General features: G+C 36.6%; 1 protein-coding gene across 2 annotated transcripts; it reads left to right on the top strand.

The window, feature by feature from the left end:
• Positions 1 to 120: 120 nt before the first annotated feature.
• Positions 121 to 16,294, top strand: FAM174A (family with sequence similarity 174 member A). 2 transcript variants are annotated; one of them, XM_006081189.3, is made up of 3 exons: positions 125 to 707; positions 11,157 to 11,291; positions 15,658 to 16,294. In XM_006081189.3, the coding sequence occupies exons 1-3, from the start codon at positions 268 to 270 to the stop codon at positions 15,659 to 15,661; spliced, it is 579 nt and encodes a 192-aa protein (XP_006081251.1). In that variant the 5' UTR covers positions 125 to 267; the 3' UTR covers positions 15,662 to 16,294. The 2 variants fall into 2 exon arrangements, with proteins under 2 accessions (XP_014322604.1, XP_006081251.1); XM_014467118.2 differs by lacking the exon at positions 15,658 to 16,294 and having other exon boundaries at positions 121 to 707; positions 11,157 to 11,295.
• Positions 16,295 to 16,571: the final 277 nt, after the last annotated feature.

Here is a 16,571-nt window from a genome sequence, read left to right as displayed (position 1 = left end):
CGCCCCTGACGTCACTGGACGCGCCGGCCCCGACGAGTTAGCAACCGAGCGCGTCCTTAGTAGCAGTGGCTGCTGAGATGTGCGAACTTCCGGTTTCCCGGCCTCCGCCGCCCCTGCAACTGCTGTCGCCGGTGCCACCTGCCGCGGCCGCGCCTCTCCCCGGGATTTGGTCACTGCCGCCCCGTTCTCCGTTGCGCCCATGGTCCCTCCGGGAGCCAGAGCGGCGGTCCCGGCGGCTCCGGCGTGGTGAGAGGCTGGTCGGGGACTATGAGGGCCCTGCACCGCAGCTGCTGCCTCGGCCGCCTCCTGGCTTCCGCCCTCCTGCTGTTGCTGCTCCTGCCAGGGTTAAGGGGGCCCCTGGCGGTGCTGCTGCAGGCGGCCGAGGCCGCTCCGGACTCAGGACCTCCCGATCACGGGCCGCGGACGCTGTCCCCCCTGCCGCCCGGCCCCACCGCCGCCCAGGCCCCGGGCCGCGCTCCGGCTGAAGCCGCGAGGCCGCGGGGTGCAGAAGGCGGCAATGGCAGCAGCCCCGGGGCGGCGCTGGCAGCGGATGACCCAGCGGGGAAGGCGGGGGAAGAAGGCTCCGTGGGTGGCGTCCTCGCTGTGAGCCCCAACCCAGGCGAAAAGCCCATGACCCAGCGGGCCCTGACCGTACTGATGGTGGTGAGCGGCGCGGTGCTGGTGTACTTCGTCGTCAGGACTGTCAGGTGAGGCGCAGCCTTGATGAGCTGCCTGGTGACCTTCCAGCGATGCAGCTGTCAGTGGCCTGGCGTGGCCCACTCTCAGGGGGGCCTGCCTGAGTGAGAGAGATGTGAAAATGACGGTCTTAAAAGCTTCTGGTGCCTTTGGGAGGATCTAAACCACCAAGTAGTTGCTCCCTTTTATTTATAAGTTAGCACCCCACCTCCAAAGCGCTTTGCCTTGCCTCAAAGGGCAAACTTTCCCTGAAGAGGGAGTAATCTTGTACTCAGCCACAATATATTTTAATCTCTCTTTGTCCTTTTGCCTATTAGAACGCAAACTACTTAAGGGCGGGATTCCTATTTAGTAGCTTTTGTATTTGTACAATATTGCCACTTAATAGGAATAATAATCAGTGTTTATATGAGTAGATACAGAGTACCCTGTGTATTATGTTTCTTATAAATTATGGGCTGGATGATAACTTTTGGGGGATTTGGGGGATCACCCTTTTCATTTTGCTTCTACCTTATTTATATATGGGTTGGCAAAAAGTAGGTTTACAGTTTTTGTATGATTTTGCGTATTCACAACTGTAAACCTAATTTTGACCACCCCTTACATATAAATGTTTATTGCCATTGATTTTTCTATTTTTATATCTGTAAAGCTTGGAAGGGTACAGTCTTTTCAGTCCGATTCTATTAGATAACTCACACGTGTTAACCGCCCAATTCTGAACTATACCTAAGAAAAACTGAACTCTTTAACCTGTATCTATTGCATTCATCCAGTCTAAATCCTAAATTTAGTTGTCTACATGATGGCCAAAGCTTGACTGATGCTAACAATGACTGGACAGTGTTCAGCACTCATATACTGTTTGCTTGCAGATTACAGGATGGAAACTACTCATTTCGGTGAATTCCCGTTGTGGACCCCACTTCCACAGTATGTCCGACAGCACACCAGCATTAGTTGGTTTTGCCAAGGAGGGGAGGATAAATCATAATTTCTTTAACTGATAGGAGGTAGCATTGAAAATATTTTACTTACAAAATACTTAAAGCCCATTAAACTTCCAAATTGTTTTGTTTTCATCTAATTCAGTTATATTGAATATGTGACTAGAAATAACTTCCACTTTGAGTCTGGAAGTATTCCAAACAACAATTAGATTCTCTCTGTAGAAATTGAAAAATATATATGCAAGGGAATAGGAACCCTAGTAGGCTGCCTAAAATGAATATATAATCTCTATGAGAAGACGCTCATTGTCTGTCTTATTCCCTGCTAAATACTCAGTCCTGAACATTATGTACAACATTATGTAGGCTCTGCATAAGTAGTTGCCTAATGAGTGAGTGTTCTTAGTGAATTCTATATTTTGCTATACAGGTAGGTGGTGAAGATTTGGAAATTTGTGGGAGTCCAAAATGGGCATTCACCGAAATGAGTAGTTTTCATCCTGTATTCTGGAAGCAAAAAGTATATGGGTTCTGAACATTGTCCAGACATTGTTAGCATCAGTCAAGCTTTATTCTTATTGGTAGAACAAAGCAATATGAAGATCTTACTTAATACCAATTAGAGTTTCTTTCTCTGTAGGGCATTTTTTCTCACAATAAAGTCTTAAAAAAGAGAAAAGATTACCCTTAGATGGTCATTATTATTTTTTAAGCAAAACCGTAGGGTTAAGCCCAGCCGGGGTGGCTCAGTGGTTGAGCATCAACCTATGAGCCAGAAGTTACATTTAATTCCAGTCAGTGCACATGCGGGGGTTGCAGGCTTGATCCTCACTGCGGGGTGTGCAGGAGGCAGCCGATCAATGATTCTCTCTCAGCTTTGATGTTTCTCTCTCTCTCTCTCTCTCTCTCTCTCTCTCTCTCTCTTTCTCCCTTCTTCTCTGAAATCAATAAAAATATATTAAAAAACAAATAAACAAAAATCCATAGGGTTAAGGCCAGTCAAATTGCTGAGATACCACATGGAGGACAGCTGTCCTGGAGGACAGTCCAAGCCTGTAGCTGAATTTTCATAATGGAGAAATAAACTGATTGCATTAAGCCATTGAGATTGAGATTGTTACCTCATCATAACCTGTGTTACCTTGATTAAAAGACTTAGCCTCTCATCATTTCCAATATCTTTAAAATGATCTGTTTACCTCAGAGGTTTTGCCATTTCAACATAAGCCCTTCACAGTTGTCAGAGCTTGGCAAGAGAGACTAAGGAATACACGGGTTTTTGACTGCTTCAGCCTACAAATGAGTCTAATTGTATAAAGAACTGGAAAGTGTGTGTGTGTGTGTGTGTGTGTGTGTGTGTTCCAGATTTGGGGAACATTAGTAATGTCTGCCATATGAAGTGAGAATACTAAAGTTCATAGAGCTCGAAAGTGTCCAAGCTCTTCCAGAACCCAGAGTTTGAATTCTACTTTTGGCATTCCTTCTGTATTGCTGAGTTCCAGAACTAACTGATTATATTTTTACTCTTTCATTGGGATGAATTTGCGCTGTACAGAATAGTAAAACAAATTCTATTGATACTGAAAATAATAAGCAATTATTTCTGGCTCTTTCCATCCTTGTCTCTCTAGGATGGCTATTTCAGTTTTTATCATTATGTTCTCATACAGTTAGGGTCTCAACCAGGAAAGAAGAAAGGGATCCTGAATGCAACATCTTTTTCTATATTCTTTTTTTTAATAAGAGAGAAAAATCTTTTTCCAGAAACCCTACTACTCCATTTGTCTGAACTGCTTCATCCACTCAGCCCTAGACAATGACTGACAAAAGGACTGTTAGATTTTCATGATTGGTTTATACCAATAATTATGACCATTGTGTATCTCTTAGGTCTGGGCTCAATTGCTGTCTAAACAAAATCATGGTTCCTGTTAAGGGAGAAGCAGATTCTGTTACAGTGATAAAAACTAAGAGATGGTTTAACCAGAGGAACTTAAATGTACTTATTAATGCAAATAGCTACCAAGTTATTACTCTTTACCACAAGTTTAACCAAAAAATACAGTTCACCAGGACAATATATCCAGTCTGATATAAAATCATTGTATTAGGGATCAGAAGACTGGTAGTGACTTTTGTCACTGTGATTAACATTACTTTGATTCACTAGGAATACAATATGGCTTAATGTTTAAGAACCCAGGCTTGGGAGTCAAACTGCTTGCATTTGAGTATTTTTTCCAAGCTCTGCAATATATTTTTTTTCCAAGCTCTGCCTTTATAAAACGAGGGTACTTATGTAATTGTTATGTGGATTATATCAGGTAATGTTTGTAAGCTCTTTAGCTCAATGTTTGACATATGTGCAAACTCAGTAAGTTTTTTTAAGTGATTTTTTTGTATCTAGAATTGTAATTGTAATACATTTGGGGGGGGGGAGTTACTATCTTATCTACTACCTCCCCATACCATACTCTATATGTATCTGACCTCTGAAAGTATAATCAGTAAAAGAGGTTAGGTCTAACAAGGTTGGGAGAAATAAAAGGAGATTATAAGAGAAATTGGCTGGAGGAGTTGGTCACAGAGTCAGTCAAAGGCCAGCTGTGATGCATCTTGGGGGTGCTAGATTGTAAATAGGACTTTAAAGTTTTTGGGAAGTAAACCCATGCTGAACTCTTAAAAATGGAGGTAAGAATAATTATCAAGTATCACATCCCATGGTTCAGGGCCTAAAAGAACACTGGGAAATCCATGAACAGACAAAGAGAGATAGCAAGGGAGGTATATGCTATGAGTGTATTGTCATATAGGATACTTCATAGCTAAGCTCTGTGACATTTACACTTCATTTGGGGTATCCACCAGAATACCATCAAATGGGAGACAAATATAAGCTTAAGAACTGATAGGATGTGCTGAATTACAAGGAGCTTGGTGAGAAAAGGCTATCAGAGAAAGCAAGGTTGCAATATCCTAAACATAGACGAACATGCATTCATTTTTTTTTTTAACTTTTGGGTGTTAGCAGTGAATGTTTTACTGTAGATGGCCAGTAGCAGGTGCTTTTTGGGGGGAATCTTCTATTTAATGCTGCACTTGGCCAAGGTTGTTACAGTTTCAGAGCTTGGTATCTGAGAAGCAACCAGAGAGGATCCAATAATAATTATGAAAAGAAAGCAAAAGAATTAAAAAGCACAGTACTTTGAAAACTTTACTTTGGAATCAGTAGCTCCTGAGAGCACCATTACTTTACATCAAAGTGGTGGAATAATCATAATGACATTGAGAGATCAGTCAAAGTAACTCGTTTTATCCTGTACAGTATCACTGGTGTCAGATATGGCTTTCATGTAGAATGCTGATAATTTTAAAGAGAAAAGCAAAAATTCAGTTTAGGTTTTGAAAAGATAAACTTTAGTGAGTAAATGAAAGATACCTACATGTTACAATATGGCACATGTTCATATCCAAAAGAAAAAAAATGAAACTCCACAGCACAGCATATTGGTGGATCTAATTTGTGTAGTGTATGAGAATCACCTGGGCTCTACCTAAAACACCACACCCGGAATGAGTGCATATTTAATGTTCAGTCATTCTAGTACTTTTTTTTTTGTCCTGAGTCAGAAGCTATTATTCATATTATGATTTAAAAATTGGCTAGCTCCCCTGAATTTTGCTGTGGTGTGTTTCTGAAGATAATGCCATTTAGGCTTTTCTTATTCCAAAAGTGATGATTTGCATACAAAATTATAGCTATCTTTGTTGTGCAGAGAAAATGCAAGGTATATTGTGAATCCATATGTTTCAGTTAAATAATTTAACATATTTATTAGGCATCTGCTTTATGCCAATGCCTGTGTTTTGTGGGTTTGGTAGTGGCAAGAACAGACCTGTTTTCTGCTTCCATAAAATGATGGTCTAGTAGGGAAGACAGATAGTTACACAAATAAGTACACAAAACATATTGAGCAAGTACTTTAAAGGAGATGTGCATGGGTGCTTTGGAAGCCAATAATAGGTACCTGTGACTGAGCTAGATTAACCTGGAAAGAAGGTTTCCCTAAGGATGTGATACTTGAGCTGGAGCTGAAAGATGAATAGTTATTAACATATTGTAGTGGGTGGGGAAGAGTGTGAGGACAGTGACAGAAAGCATGGCCATTCCAAGGGAATGAGAGAAGGGGTTGTGGCTGGAGTGATGAAAGTGAAGTAGAATGTAGAGTGAAGAGCTAGGTGAGGCTAGAGAGGTGACTATGAGCCTTCCAGTGTTGAACTCTGTAGGCTTTATTACACAATTATTACTTAATGCTGAACAGTAGGAAACTATTGGAGGTTTTAGAGGATGGAGGGGAGGTTAGTGGGTGACCAGAGTAGATAGGAAAAGACAGGTAGGAAGCTATTTTAATAGTCAAGGAAATTGATAGCAGTGGTGAGCACTGTTAAGTGAACTTCAATGAATCTCAGGAAGAACAATCAATATAACTTTGTGTTTGCAGCTTCATTTTAACTTGATTGACTTTGTGAACACCCTATCTTCAAGTAAAATCACATGGTAAAATTTATGAAGCTTACTTTAGTAGTTTAATTTTTCTACTGTAACTTTTACATATTATTTTATCAGAAATAATTCTTACCAACCTGTGTATAATGGAACATTGAGGAATGTGTTTCTCTATATAGGATAGCTATTTGAATAATAACTTGAATACCTAGAAGAAATCTGATCAAGATCATTATCTGTGCATGCCATGTGATGAGTGAATGTAATACAATAATATAATGTTAGGATTTCAACATGTGAATTTTGGGGTACACGGTTCAACCCATGACATACTCTTATCTCTTATTAGTGTCTACTTATTGAAAAACTTGAAATGACAACTGATGGACTGGGTTTGGGCAATGAGATGAAGAGGAAATAAATAATTTTTCCTATATGTCATATATCCAATTGTGTTGGATTTCTTGATGAAAGTCATAGACTAAAATTGTGGCTCACTAATTTTTGTTTCCTTATGTCACAATGGCAAAAAAAAAATTGGTTTAAAATATTTTTTTTTAATGGACAAAGTAAACTGATGAACAATAGAAGCAGAGGCATGGGTACATGCATGGAACAGACTGCTCTCAGAGTGGGGTGTGGGGCTGGATGAAAAAAAAGGTGAAGGGATTAGCAAAACACATACGTATAACACATAGACACAGACAACAGTGTGGTGTTAGCCAGAGGGAAAGGGGTTTGGGGGTAGTTGGAGGTGAGCAAAGGGGGCTAAAGTGGGGATGGAAAGAGACTTTGCTTGGTGTGATGGGCACACAGTGCAGTGTTCAGATGATGTTTTGGTGAATTGTACACTTGAAAACTGCATGGTTTTGTGAACTGAGGTCACTCCTATAAATTCAATAAAAAAGGGGGGGAGTCTAATTAGTCCAAATGAATGTATATAACAACTTGTTTTCACCATAATATAATGAAGTGTACCTTTCCTTCAAGTAATTTATTTGGATTTATGTATTAAAATTTATGTAAAGTCAAAATAAATAAATCATTCTTAGTTGCTAATTCACTGCTTTGCAAAAAATAGTCAAGAAAAATACTGCATGTCAGTAGTTGTACCTTTATTAAGATATACTCTACTTTATCATTATGTCTAATTACATAGGGGGTATTTGTGCATAAAATATACAGTAAAATATTCCTCAGTCTTGTTTTGAATGTGCTATAGAAGAAATTAAGGAATAACATTATTTATATTATTCCATAGTCAATAATACCCTGCAGGTATTCAGTTAAAAGGGAAAATAAAAGAATAAAGTCAGATGGCTACAGCAATTTACCTTGGTCGGTTTTCTTACTTTCACAGAGTAGTAAAATGAAATGGAGTTTTATTCTGTGGTGTTTATTTTATGTTGCATCATACATTTTTACATAAAATTTTATCAAGCTTACTTTAGTAGTTTAGTTTTGCTTTTCTACTGTAGCTTTTACAGGTTATTTAAGCTGAAATAATTCTTACCAACCTGAGTGTAATGGAATCTGCATCTATGTAGGATAACTGTTTGAATAATCACTTGAATACCTAGAAGGGATCTGATCACAATCATTAACCTGTGCATGCCATGTGATGAATGAATATAATTCAATATAATAAACCATGTAGCTATTTTCTTTTGCCCTTTTTGGCCTCCATATTTCCATCTCTATGCATTTATAAATAAAGTTCCTATTTTTTTGTAAACCAAGAGCCAACAAAATTTGTTTTCAGATTGCAATATTCATTTACTATGTTTAGTAGAAAAGTGTGCATGCTTATAAATTATACATATGTAATTATCAACACAAATAGACAAGTTTGGGTATCATGAGCTCAATGGAAGCATTCATTTGTAGGAAAAAAATCGTAGCTATTAAAATTACCTAAGTTTAAAGCCTCCTTTACTCTTGTGATTAAAAATAATGACAAAATAATCAAACAGACTCAGAGATACAGAGAACAAAGTGAAGGTTGCCAGATGGGAGGGAGTTCGGGGAGCTGGGTGACAAAGTGAAGGGATTGAGAAGTACAAATTGGTAGTTACAAAATAGTCACAGGAATGTAAAGTACAGAATAGGAAATATAGTCAATAATATTCTAATAGCCCAGCCAGCATGGCTCAGTGGTTGAGCATCAACCTATAAACAAGGAGGTCCTGGTTAGGGCATATGCCCAAGTTGCAGGCTCAATCCCCAGTGTGGGGCATGCAGGAGGTAGCGGATCAATGATTCTCTCTCATCATTGATGTTTTAATCTCTCTCTTTCTCCCTCCCTCTCCCTTCCTCTCTGAAATCAATAAAAATATATATATTTTAAAAAGTAATAACTATGTATGGCGCCAGGTGGGTATTAGAATTATTGGGGGATCATTTCATAAATTATGTAATTATCTGACCATTATTCTGTACAATGGAAACTAATCTATAATAATAAAAGCATAATATGCTAATTAGACCAGATGTCCTTCTGGACAATTTTCCGGACGATGCCGCCGCAGTGGGGGGGCCCAGCCCCTTGCACGAATTTCGTGCATCGGGCCTCTAGTATAAAAATAATATTTAATGACAACTGTAATTGAAAAATTTAGGGCAAAAGTCTAAGATTTCTACCTCTCCATCTAATTTTGGTGCTCCTATTTTTTTTTTCAGTTGGTATAAAAAGGGCAGTAAAAGTATAACTTTCTGAATATTCATTTAAAAACAAAAATAGACTTATTAAGAAATAATGTACACTACAAAGGTAAAAGTAGCCTTTTTACTAAAAATTTTAGTATATTTTTATGCATATTATAATTTACACATAATGTTTGTTAGTATTTTAAGTAGATGGTTCATTGAATCAACCTATTTTAAAGTTTTACAGCTGTTTTTTACCTTCTCTGAGAAAAACCAATGTGTATGGGTACATACATGTTTTCTCATATTTGACTAGAGGCCCGATGCACGAAATTATTATTATAGATGTTCCCATGACAATGTAGCTGTCACAACCATGTAACTATCACTGCCTATATGTTTGAATCTAGGAAGGACACTTTTAGGGAAGTTCATTTCAAGTATAAATTCTATGGGAATGTAAAGTACAGCACAGGGAATATAGTTAATAATATTCTGATAACTATGTATAGTGTTAGATGGGTGTGATATTTATTGGGATGATCACATATTGACATTAAGTTATGCAATGTCTATCACTGAAGTGTACACCTGAAACTAGTATAATAATGTCTGTCTGCCGAAACCGGTTTGGCTCAGTGGATAGAGCGTCGGCCTGCGGACTCAAAGGTCCCAGGTTCGATTCCGGTCAAGGGCATGTACCTGGGTTGCGGGCACATCTCCAGTAGGAGATGTGCAGGAGGCGGCTCATCGATGTTTCTCTCTCATCGATGTTTCTGACTATCTCTCTCCCTTCCTCTCTGTAAAAAATCAATAAAATACATTAAAAAAAATAAAATAAAATAATGTCTGTCAACTGTAACTGAAATAGAAAAATGACTCTAAAATGGGAAATAATAAATGATATTTAACACTATACAGGTTTTTTTTTTTACTTATTCTTATATAAACTAGTAGCATTTACTAAAATACTAAATTAATTTAAATTTATCTGCATTCCCCTGTTTATTTGGTGCATAACAATGCATTCACTATACAGTAACTCATTTTTCAAGAGCTTGGATTTATGTTTGGAAGATAGTTATATACATGATTAAAGGACAGTACAAACTAGCATAAATAATAAAGACTCACAAAGTCTAGTGAATTATTTACACTGAACACAGATAGAAAAAATAGTGTTAGTAGGCATATTTGTTTAGCCACACATTGAAAGATTGGGAATTCATTCAAGGTATGATGAAGACCGTGAGAGTGGAGAAGAGTGACAGCTGAGATTAAATTTCACAAGTCCTTAAGCTCTATGATCATATTATTCCCTTTTTCAAGAGTTTCCAAGGTATCCTGTGACCAGCAATGACCAAGCTATTAACATATTGACTATTTGATATATAATATATAACCTGGAAGAATCTGGTTTATTTCTAAAAATAATTTCCCATGACATTAATTCTTCTTTGTTGACTGAAGATGAATGTTTAGAAAGATGAATGTTTAGAAACTGAGCAAAAGACTGGCAAATGGGAAGAGGAAAAATTATAACTGAATATCCTTAACTTTTGCTGCCAGGTGTCTCCCTTCACTTTTTCAAATCAAAGGAATACATGCAAATGTTATTAAATCATGTAGTTCAAAAGGATCAATAGTGAACTATAACACCCTGTACCTTTTATGTTTCTATTTCCAGAGTCAGCATTTTTATCATTCCTGTTCTCAGTTTTTCTGTGAATTACCTTTATAAATATAAATCAGAGATTGGCAAGCTATGACCCATATGACAAATCCAGTGTGCTGTCTTTTTTTTTTTAAGGCCTATGAAATAGAATGTTTCACATTTATAAAAGATTGTTAAAAATCAAGACAAAGTGATTAAGATGAATATGTGATAGAGATTGAATATAATCACACACACCCACACATACAAACAAACATGATATCACTCATACTCATACCCAGTCTAGCGTTTGAATATGTATAGACATACCATTTCTCAGTGGGGCTGAAAGTATATAATCCTGTACAGCGGTAAGAATGCATGGAAAATGTGGGGAAAAGGTTGGACTAGAAGGCTACAGTAAAAATATGGCACCTGAATTAAGGCTTAAAGGAGTATCTACCAACACCATAACCTGACAGAGAGAGAAGGGGGTATGCCAGAAGAAATGGTGATGGCACACAAACATGGTTCATAAAAAAACCTAGGCTACATTTCTGAAATGGAGTCATTCTGATATTGAGAATCTCCTGTGTCAGAAACAGAGGGGATACTTTATTTTTAATTTACAAATAAATACAAAATAAGGATCATCTGTACCCTATTTAAGGAATATTTATTAATACATTCTATTTAATAGGATGAGAAGAAGAAACCGAAAGACTAGGAGATACGGAGTTTTGGACACTAATATAGAAAACATGGAACTGACACCTTTAGAACAGGATGATGAAGATGATGACAACACGTTGTTTGATGCCAATCATCCTCGAAGGTAAGTGTCCTGCAGTTTAATCCCATGAATAAGGAAGCAAGTCCTGAACAAGCAAATCGAAAAAATAAAGTACAGTTTCTCTTAATAGTTGTTATTCTAACAGATTTTATTTAGTTCTGTTTAATGAAGTTCTTTGTGCTACCCAACCAATAGCTCACATGCACATTGTTTTACGAAAGTAAACAAAGAATAGAATACCATCCCCAAAAGAAATCTTTATTGCAGATTTCCTTGCAGAAATTTGTCCTTTTAATTGCTGCATACTGGGAATATGTATTAACTCTGTGTGTGTGTGTGTTTGTGGTGGGGGGAGGGAGATAGTAAAATTGATTTTATTACTACATTCTGAAGATATTTTGGTGTTAATCGGGGTTACTCTGTTTGTAAACAGTGCTTCTTGGCAAAATTGTGGGACTAATGGTCTATGGTCTGGTAGTGTAGTTTTGTCTTTTCTCAGATCCAGCCTTGCGGAGTGTTAAGACCTTTCCTAGGAGGTTTGGATAAGTGAAATTATATGGATATAGAATTTCTTTCAGTGCAAATGAATGAGGAAAAGAGGCAGTCAAGATTCTAGTCAATACCGCCGAAACCGGTTTGGCTCAGTTGATGGAGCGTCGGCCTGCGGACTGAAGGGTCCCAGGTTCGATTCCGGTCGGGGGCATGTACCTTGGTTGCGGGCACATCCCTAGTAGGAGATGTGCAGGAGGCAGCTGATCGATGTTTCTCTCTCATCGATGTTTCTAACTCTCTGTCTCTCTCCCTTCCTCTCTGTAAAAAATCAATAAAATATATTTAAAAAAAAAAGATTCTAGTCAATAGAGGACATTTGGATAGAGGGGGAATTATTTGAATGAAGGAAAACTGGAGTCCAAACTTCATTGATTCAGTGAGCAGGACTCTGATGTTCTGATATTGGTATTAGAATTAAACATACATTATGCCATCTATTTATTTAACACTTCAAACTTACCCTGTAGGAAAGATGCATATAGATCTTATTATGACTCACTTTAATAACACATGATAATCAAATATAATGCCATTTGTTTCTCCCAATAAAGGTAAAAAATCAATACTAAAATGAAGACCGCATTATAAGGTCTTTGGGGCCCTGAAAGAAGACTTTCACCAGGGCTTTCCAAGACAGCCATATATGAAGAAACCATGAAATGGGTGGTAGTGGTGGGATGTCAGAGGGATAAGATCAGGGGCCCTATTACTGAGCCCAGGGAGAAGCCTGGACAGAGTGGGGCAACAGAACTGCAGTAGGGGTGATTGTAATAGTCACTTGTTGATAAATACCTACTTTAGAGCAGGATGTGCCAGACACGGTGCTAGGCTCCCTACCTGAACTACATGAAATAAAGACACTCTTGCAAAGTAGTTCCGGCTTTCATTTTAAAGATAGGAAAACTGAGGCTCAGAGAGTTTAAATGATTTAGACTTATCTTCCTGCTGCATTCTCACTCCATTTATTAAATACTTATATGATTTATACCTATGAAAAGAATAATGATAAATTATGTTTGTTTTGTTATCTAAACCAGCACTTGCTATTATTCATTTTCAAATGAGGACCCTAAAAATGAGAAATACAAATATTTTGTTTTGCCTCCCTTGTCAGTTGCAATGCAAAATCATATTAGTCTACAGCAGTGATGGCGAACCTTTTGAGCTCGGCGTGTCAGCATTTTGAAAAACCCTAACTTAACTCTGGTGCCGTGTCACATATAGAAATTTTTTGATATTTGCAACCATAGTAAAACAAAGATTTATATTTCTGATATTTATTTATATATTTAAATGCCATTTAACAAAGAAAAATCAACCAAAAAAATGAGTTCGCGTGTCACCTCTGACACACGTGTCATAGGTTCGCCATCACTGGTCTACAGTATAACTGCTGGTAATTCTTGTTGGCTCATCTTTTACTATGCTGCCTTCATTGTTTAAGTGCTTTCTAAAATTAGTTCCTCCTCATTTTCCAAATTCTATCCACAAAATAACAGGAAGCAAGTTATTTCCAGAAAGGTAAATGGATTTCCTTGCTTACAGTTTTACCACAGTATAAAATAAGCCTTTTGTCATTAGCCCTTTCTGAAAGGGATGTTTTTTTAATGTGGCTTTTAATATGTCAAGTTTTTAATAATGATTCTGGTTGGTAGTTAGGACTTGAGGTAATTATTTTCACTATTGATATTAGATTGAACAATCTGAAACTGTCAAATATTGTTTAGTCTAAATTTTCTAAAGAGGATATATTCAGATGGAAGATGTCACAGGTAGGGCTGACTCCAGGCACAGTATTTCTGGGCTCTTTCTTCTTTTCTCCATGATCCCCTTGGTTCTGCCCATTTTCATGTGTTGGCTTCATGGTATTTAAGTTACATGTATTATGACAACTTTTAATTTGTTATTGTTACTCATTTTTAGGCTGACAGTAAGATGATGTCAGCAGTTCCTATGACATTCAGAATGATAGCTTTCCCTAGAAGTTATGCACTAGCTCTCTTGTAACTGTTTCTTAGAAATGAGAAAAATTTCCCTAGAAACTCTTAACAGAATTGTTTTCTGGAAGTGACTTGCTGCTTGTTATTTGTTTTTGTTTTTTATATCATTGGTCATGTAATCATTTCTAAACTAAGCCTGGGAAGTCCTAGCCGGTTTGGCGTAGTGGAGAGAGTGTCGGCCTGTGAACTGAAGGGTCCCGGGTTAGATTCTGGTCGAGGGCAGATGCCCAGATTGTGGGCTCGATCTCCAGTAGGGGGCATGCAAGAGGCAGCCGATCATTGATTCTCATCATTGATATTTCTCTCTCTCTCTCTCTCTCTCCCTCTCCTTTCCTCTCTGAAATCAATAAAAATATATTAAAAATAAAATAACCCTGGGAGGGGGGGAAATCAAAGTGCCATGATTAGATCAGAATTATCTTTGGGAATTGATTGGATATTAAAGAGTTCACCACCACCACCATATCTAGTAATTTAAGCATAGAGGTTAATACAGTCTAATAGGGAAAATTTGTAGGTATGTGGAAAAAATTAACTTGAGCAGCTTGGTTACCTTCCCTTGAATTTGCTATTGATATCCTAATTTTATATATTAAAGGCATTTTTTTTGCTTAGTTATGGAAACATTTTACACAAAGGAATTATAAAACTAAAACACAAATAACAATTATTTAACTATTATGTAGGATGCTTCAGCCTTCTTAGAAATTTTGATGAGGAATCTAAGAGCATATTCTGATTAAAAACTACTTGCATTTTCCTCAAGCGAAACAATATATTTTATATATTTAACATAATTTTAAAATATTGGGAACAAATACTCATAACCAGTATCAAAAATACAATTTAAAACAGTGCTTTACAACACAAAACAACAAATGGGAACAATACCTTCTTGCTATTTTGTTTGATTCCTACTAAACAGCAAAATTATTATTATTTTATAATCTACACTAAAGGGAATTTTGACAATTCTAGCAACTTCTAAAAGCTAGTAATTCTATTACTTCAAGGCTATTCTAATAATTTTTGCCAAGTTTGTAATTTTTAAAGTTCCTAAATTTTCTTTTTAGCTACTTCTATTCTGCATCATTAAGTTTAATATTGTATTGTATGTGTTCATTACATTTGTAGGCAGTGTTACTTGGCCACAAAATATTTTTGTTTTTTAACATCAGCATATCATAATCAGAAGGCAGATTCAAGTGTTTATCCAGAAAGCCTCATTAAAAAGACTTTATTTAAAGTTATCAATTGGGCCCTAGCTGGTTTGGCTCAGTGGATATAGCGTTGGCTCGCGGACTGAAGGTTCGGTTCCAGTCAAGAGCACATGACCAGGTTGTGGGATCGATCCCCAGTGTAGGGAGTGCAGGAGGCAGCCAATCGGTGATTCTCTCTCATCATTGATGTTTCTATCTCTCTCTCCTCTTCCTTCCTCTCTGAAATCAATAAAAAATATATATTAAAGAAAAAGTTACCAATTGGAAAATAGTTTTAATTTCTAAAACACTACTTTTAACATGGAACATAACATATTATCAGAATAAGCACTAAGGTTATTCTATTAAAGTCAATTATGTGAAGGTGTAACTTGGTATGACTATGAACTAATCTTTAATTACACTAGTTACATATAAAATGTCTTTGAAAAGGTTAGAATTATAATGTAAAAGATAGCACCTGACATAATTAATATAGACAAAATCACAATCTGTTTTATTGGTGCAATTCATTATAATTCCCTAATATTAAATACTTTTATTATCTTCTTGCCACTCCAAATCTGTGGGAATATTTTAAAATATGTTTAAATTTATTCCAGGATGAGCATTTACAGTATTTTTTTCCCCTTGCAGATAAGAATGTGCCTTTTGATGAGAGGATTTCATCTTTCTACAATGAAGAGCAGAATTTTTATGTTTAAGGAATAAGAAGCCACTTTATCAATGGGGGGGTATTTAAGTTACATGTATTATGACAACTTTTAATTTGTTATTGCAATAAGTACTGTATAATTTTGCTAAGTTTTTGTATGTATAGAAGAGCTCTTAATGGGCTTAGAGTTATTTGGAGTAAACTGTGGTATAATAGGAATCTGTTTGAAAATTAATTTAAGACAGAGTGTTTTCTGATCAGTTTTTGTTTCCTGCTTACAATATTATTGTAAACTGTTTTATATACTAATCAGATTTTTGTTGTTGTTTTTTTGTGTGTGTTTTTTGTTTGTATTTTGCTGGTTAAGTATTTTTTTCCTGGAACTATCAATTCCAACAACTAACTGGTGTGTAATAATAATTTTAAAAGTTCTTTATCAAGATATATTTCCCATTTTTATGGGGAAAAGAATCCAAATTTATTACTTTGCATTTGGGTCTTTTAAATATTAATAAATGTCTGAATTGTATGCAAAACAATAAATATGATTCAAAATTATTTTTAAGTGGTACAGACAAAATGTGTTTACAAAATAAACCCAGACTATTGAATTATATATTAACATGTGTATTTTATAGGATTTCTAGAAAATATTGTCATAAAAGGGTTATTACATTTTAGCAAATTTCTTATTAAATTAAGATATCTACTTTGATTAGATATTTGAGAAACCACTGAATTTCAAAGCCATTTTTTTTAGTAATAGAATTGAGAAAGATAGAAATAATAGCATAAACATTTTAGTCTCATTACAGTGAGTAAGGAATTAAAATTAAAAGTAAGTAAATAAAAATGAACACCACCTCCTCAGAGAAGTGCCCGCCCAGGCGAGACC

This window comes from Myotis lucifugus, unplaced genomic scaffold, assembly GCF_000147115.1.
Source record: "Myotis lucifugus unplaced genomic scaffold, Myoluc2.0 scaffold_0, whole genome shotgun sequence".
Taxonomy (NCBI): Eukaryota; Metazoa; Chordata; class Mammalia; order Chiroptera; family Vespertilionidae; genus Myotis; species Myotis lucifugus.
The sequence above is the reverse complement of the archived record's forward strand: the minus strand, read 5'-3'. Positions and strand labels throughout refer to the sequence as shown.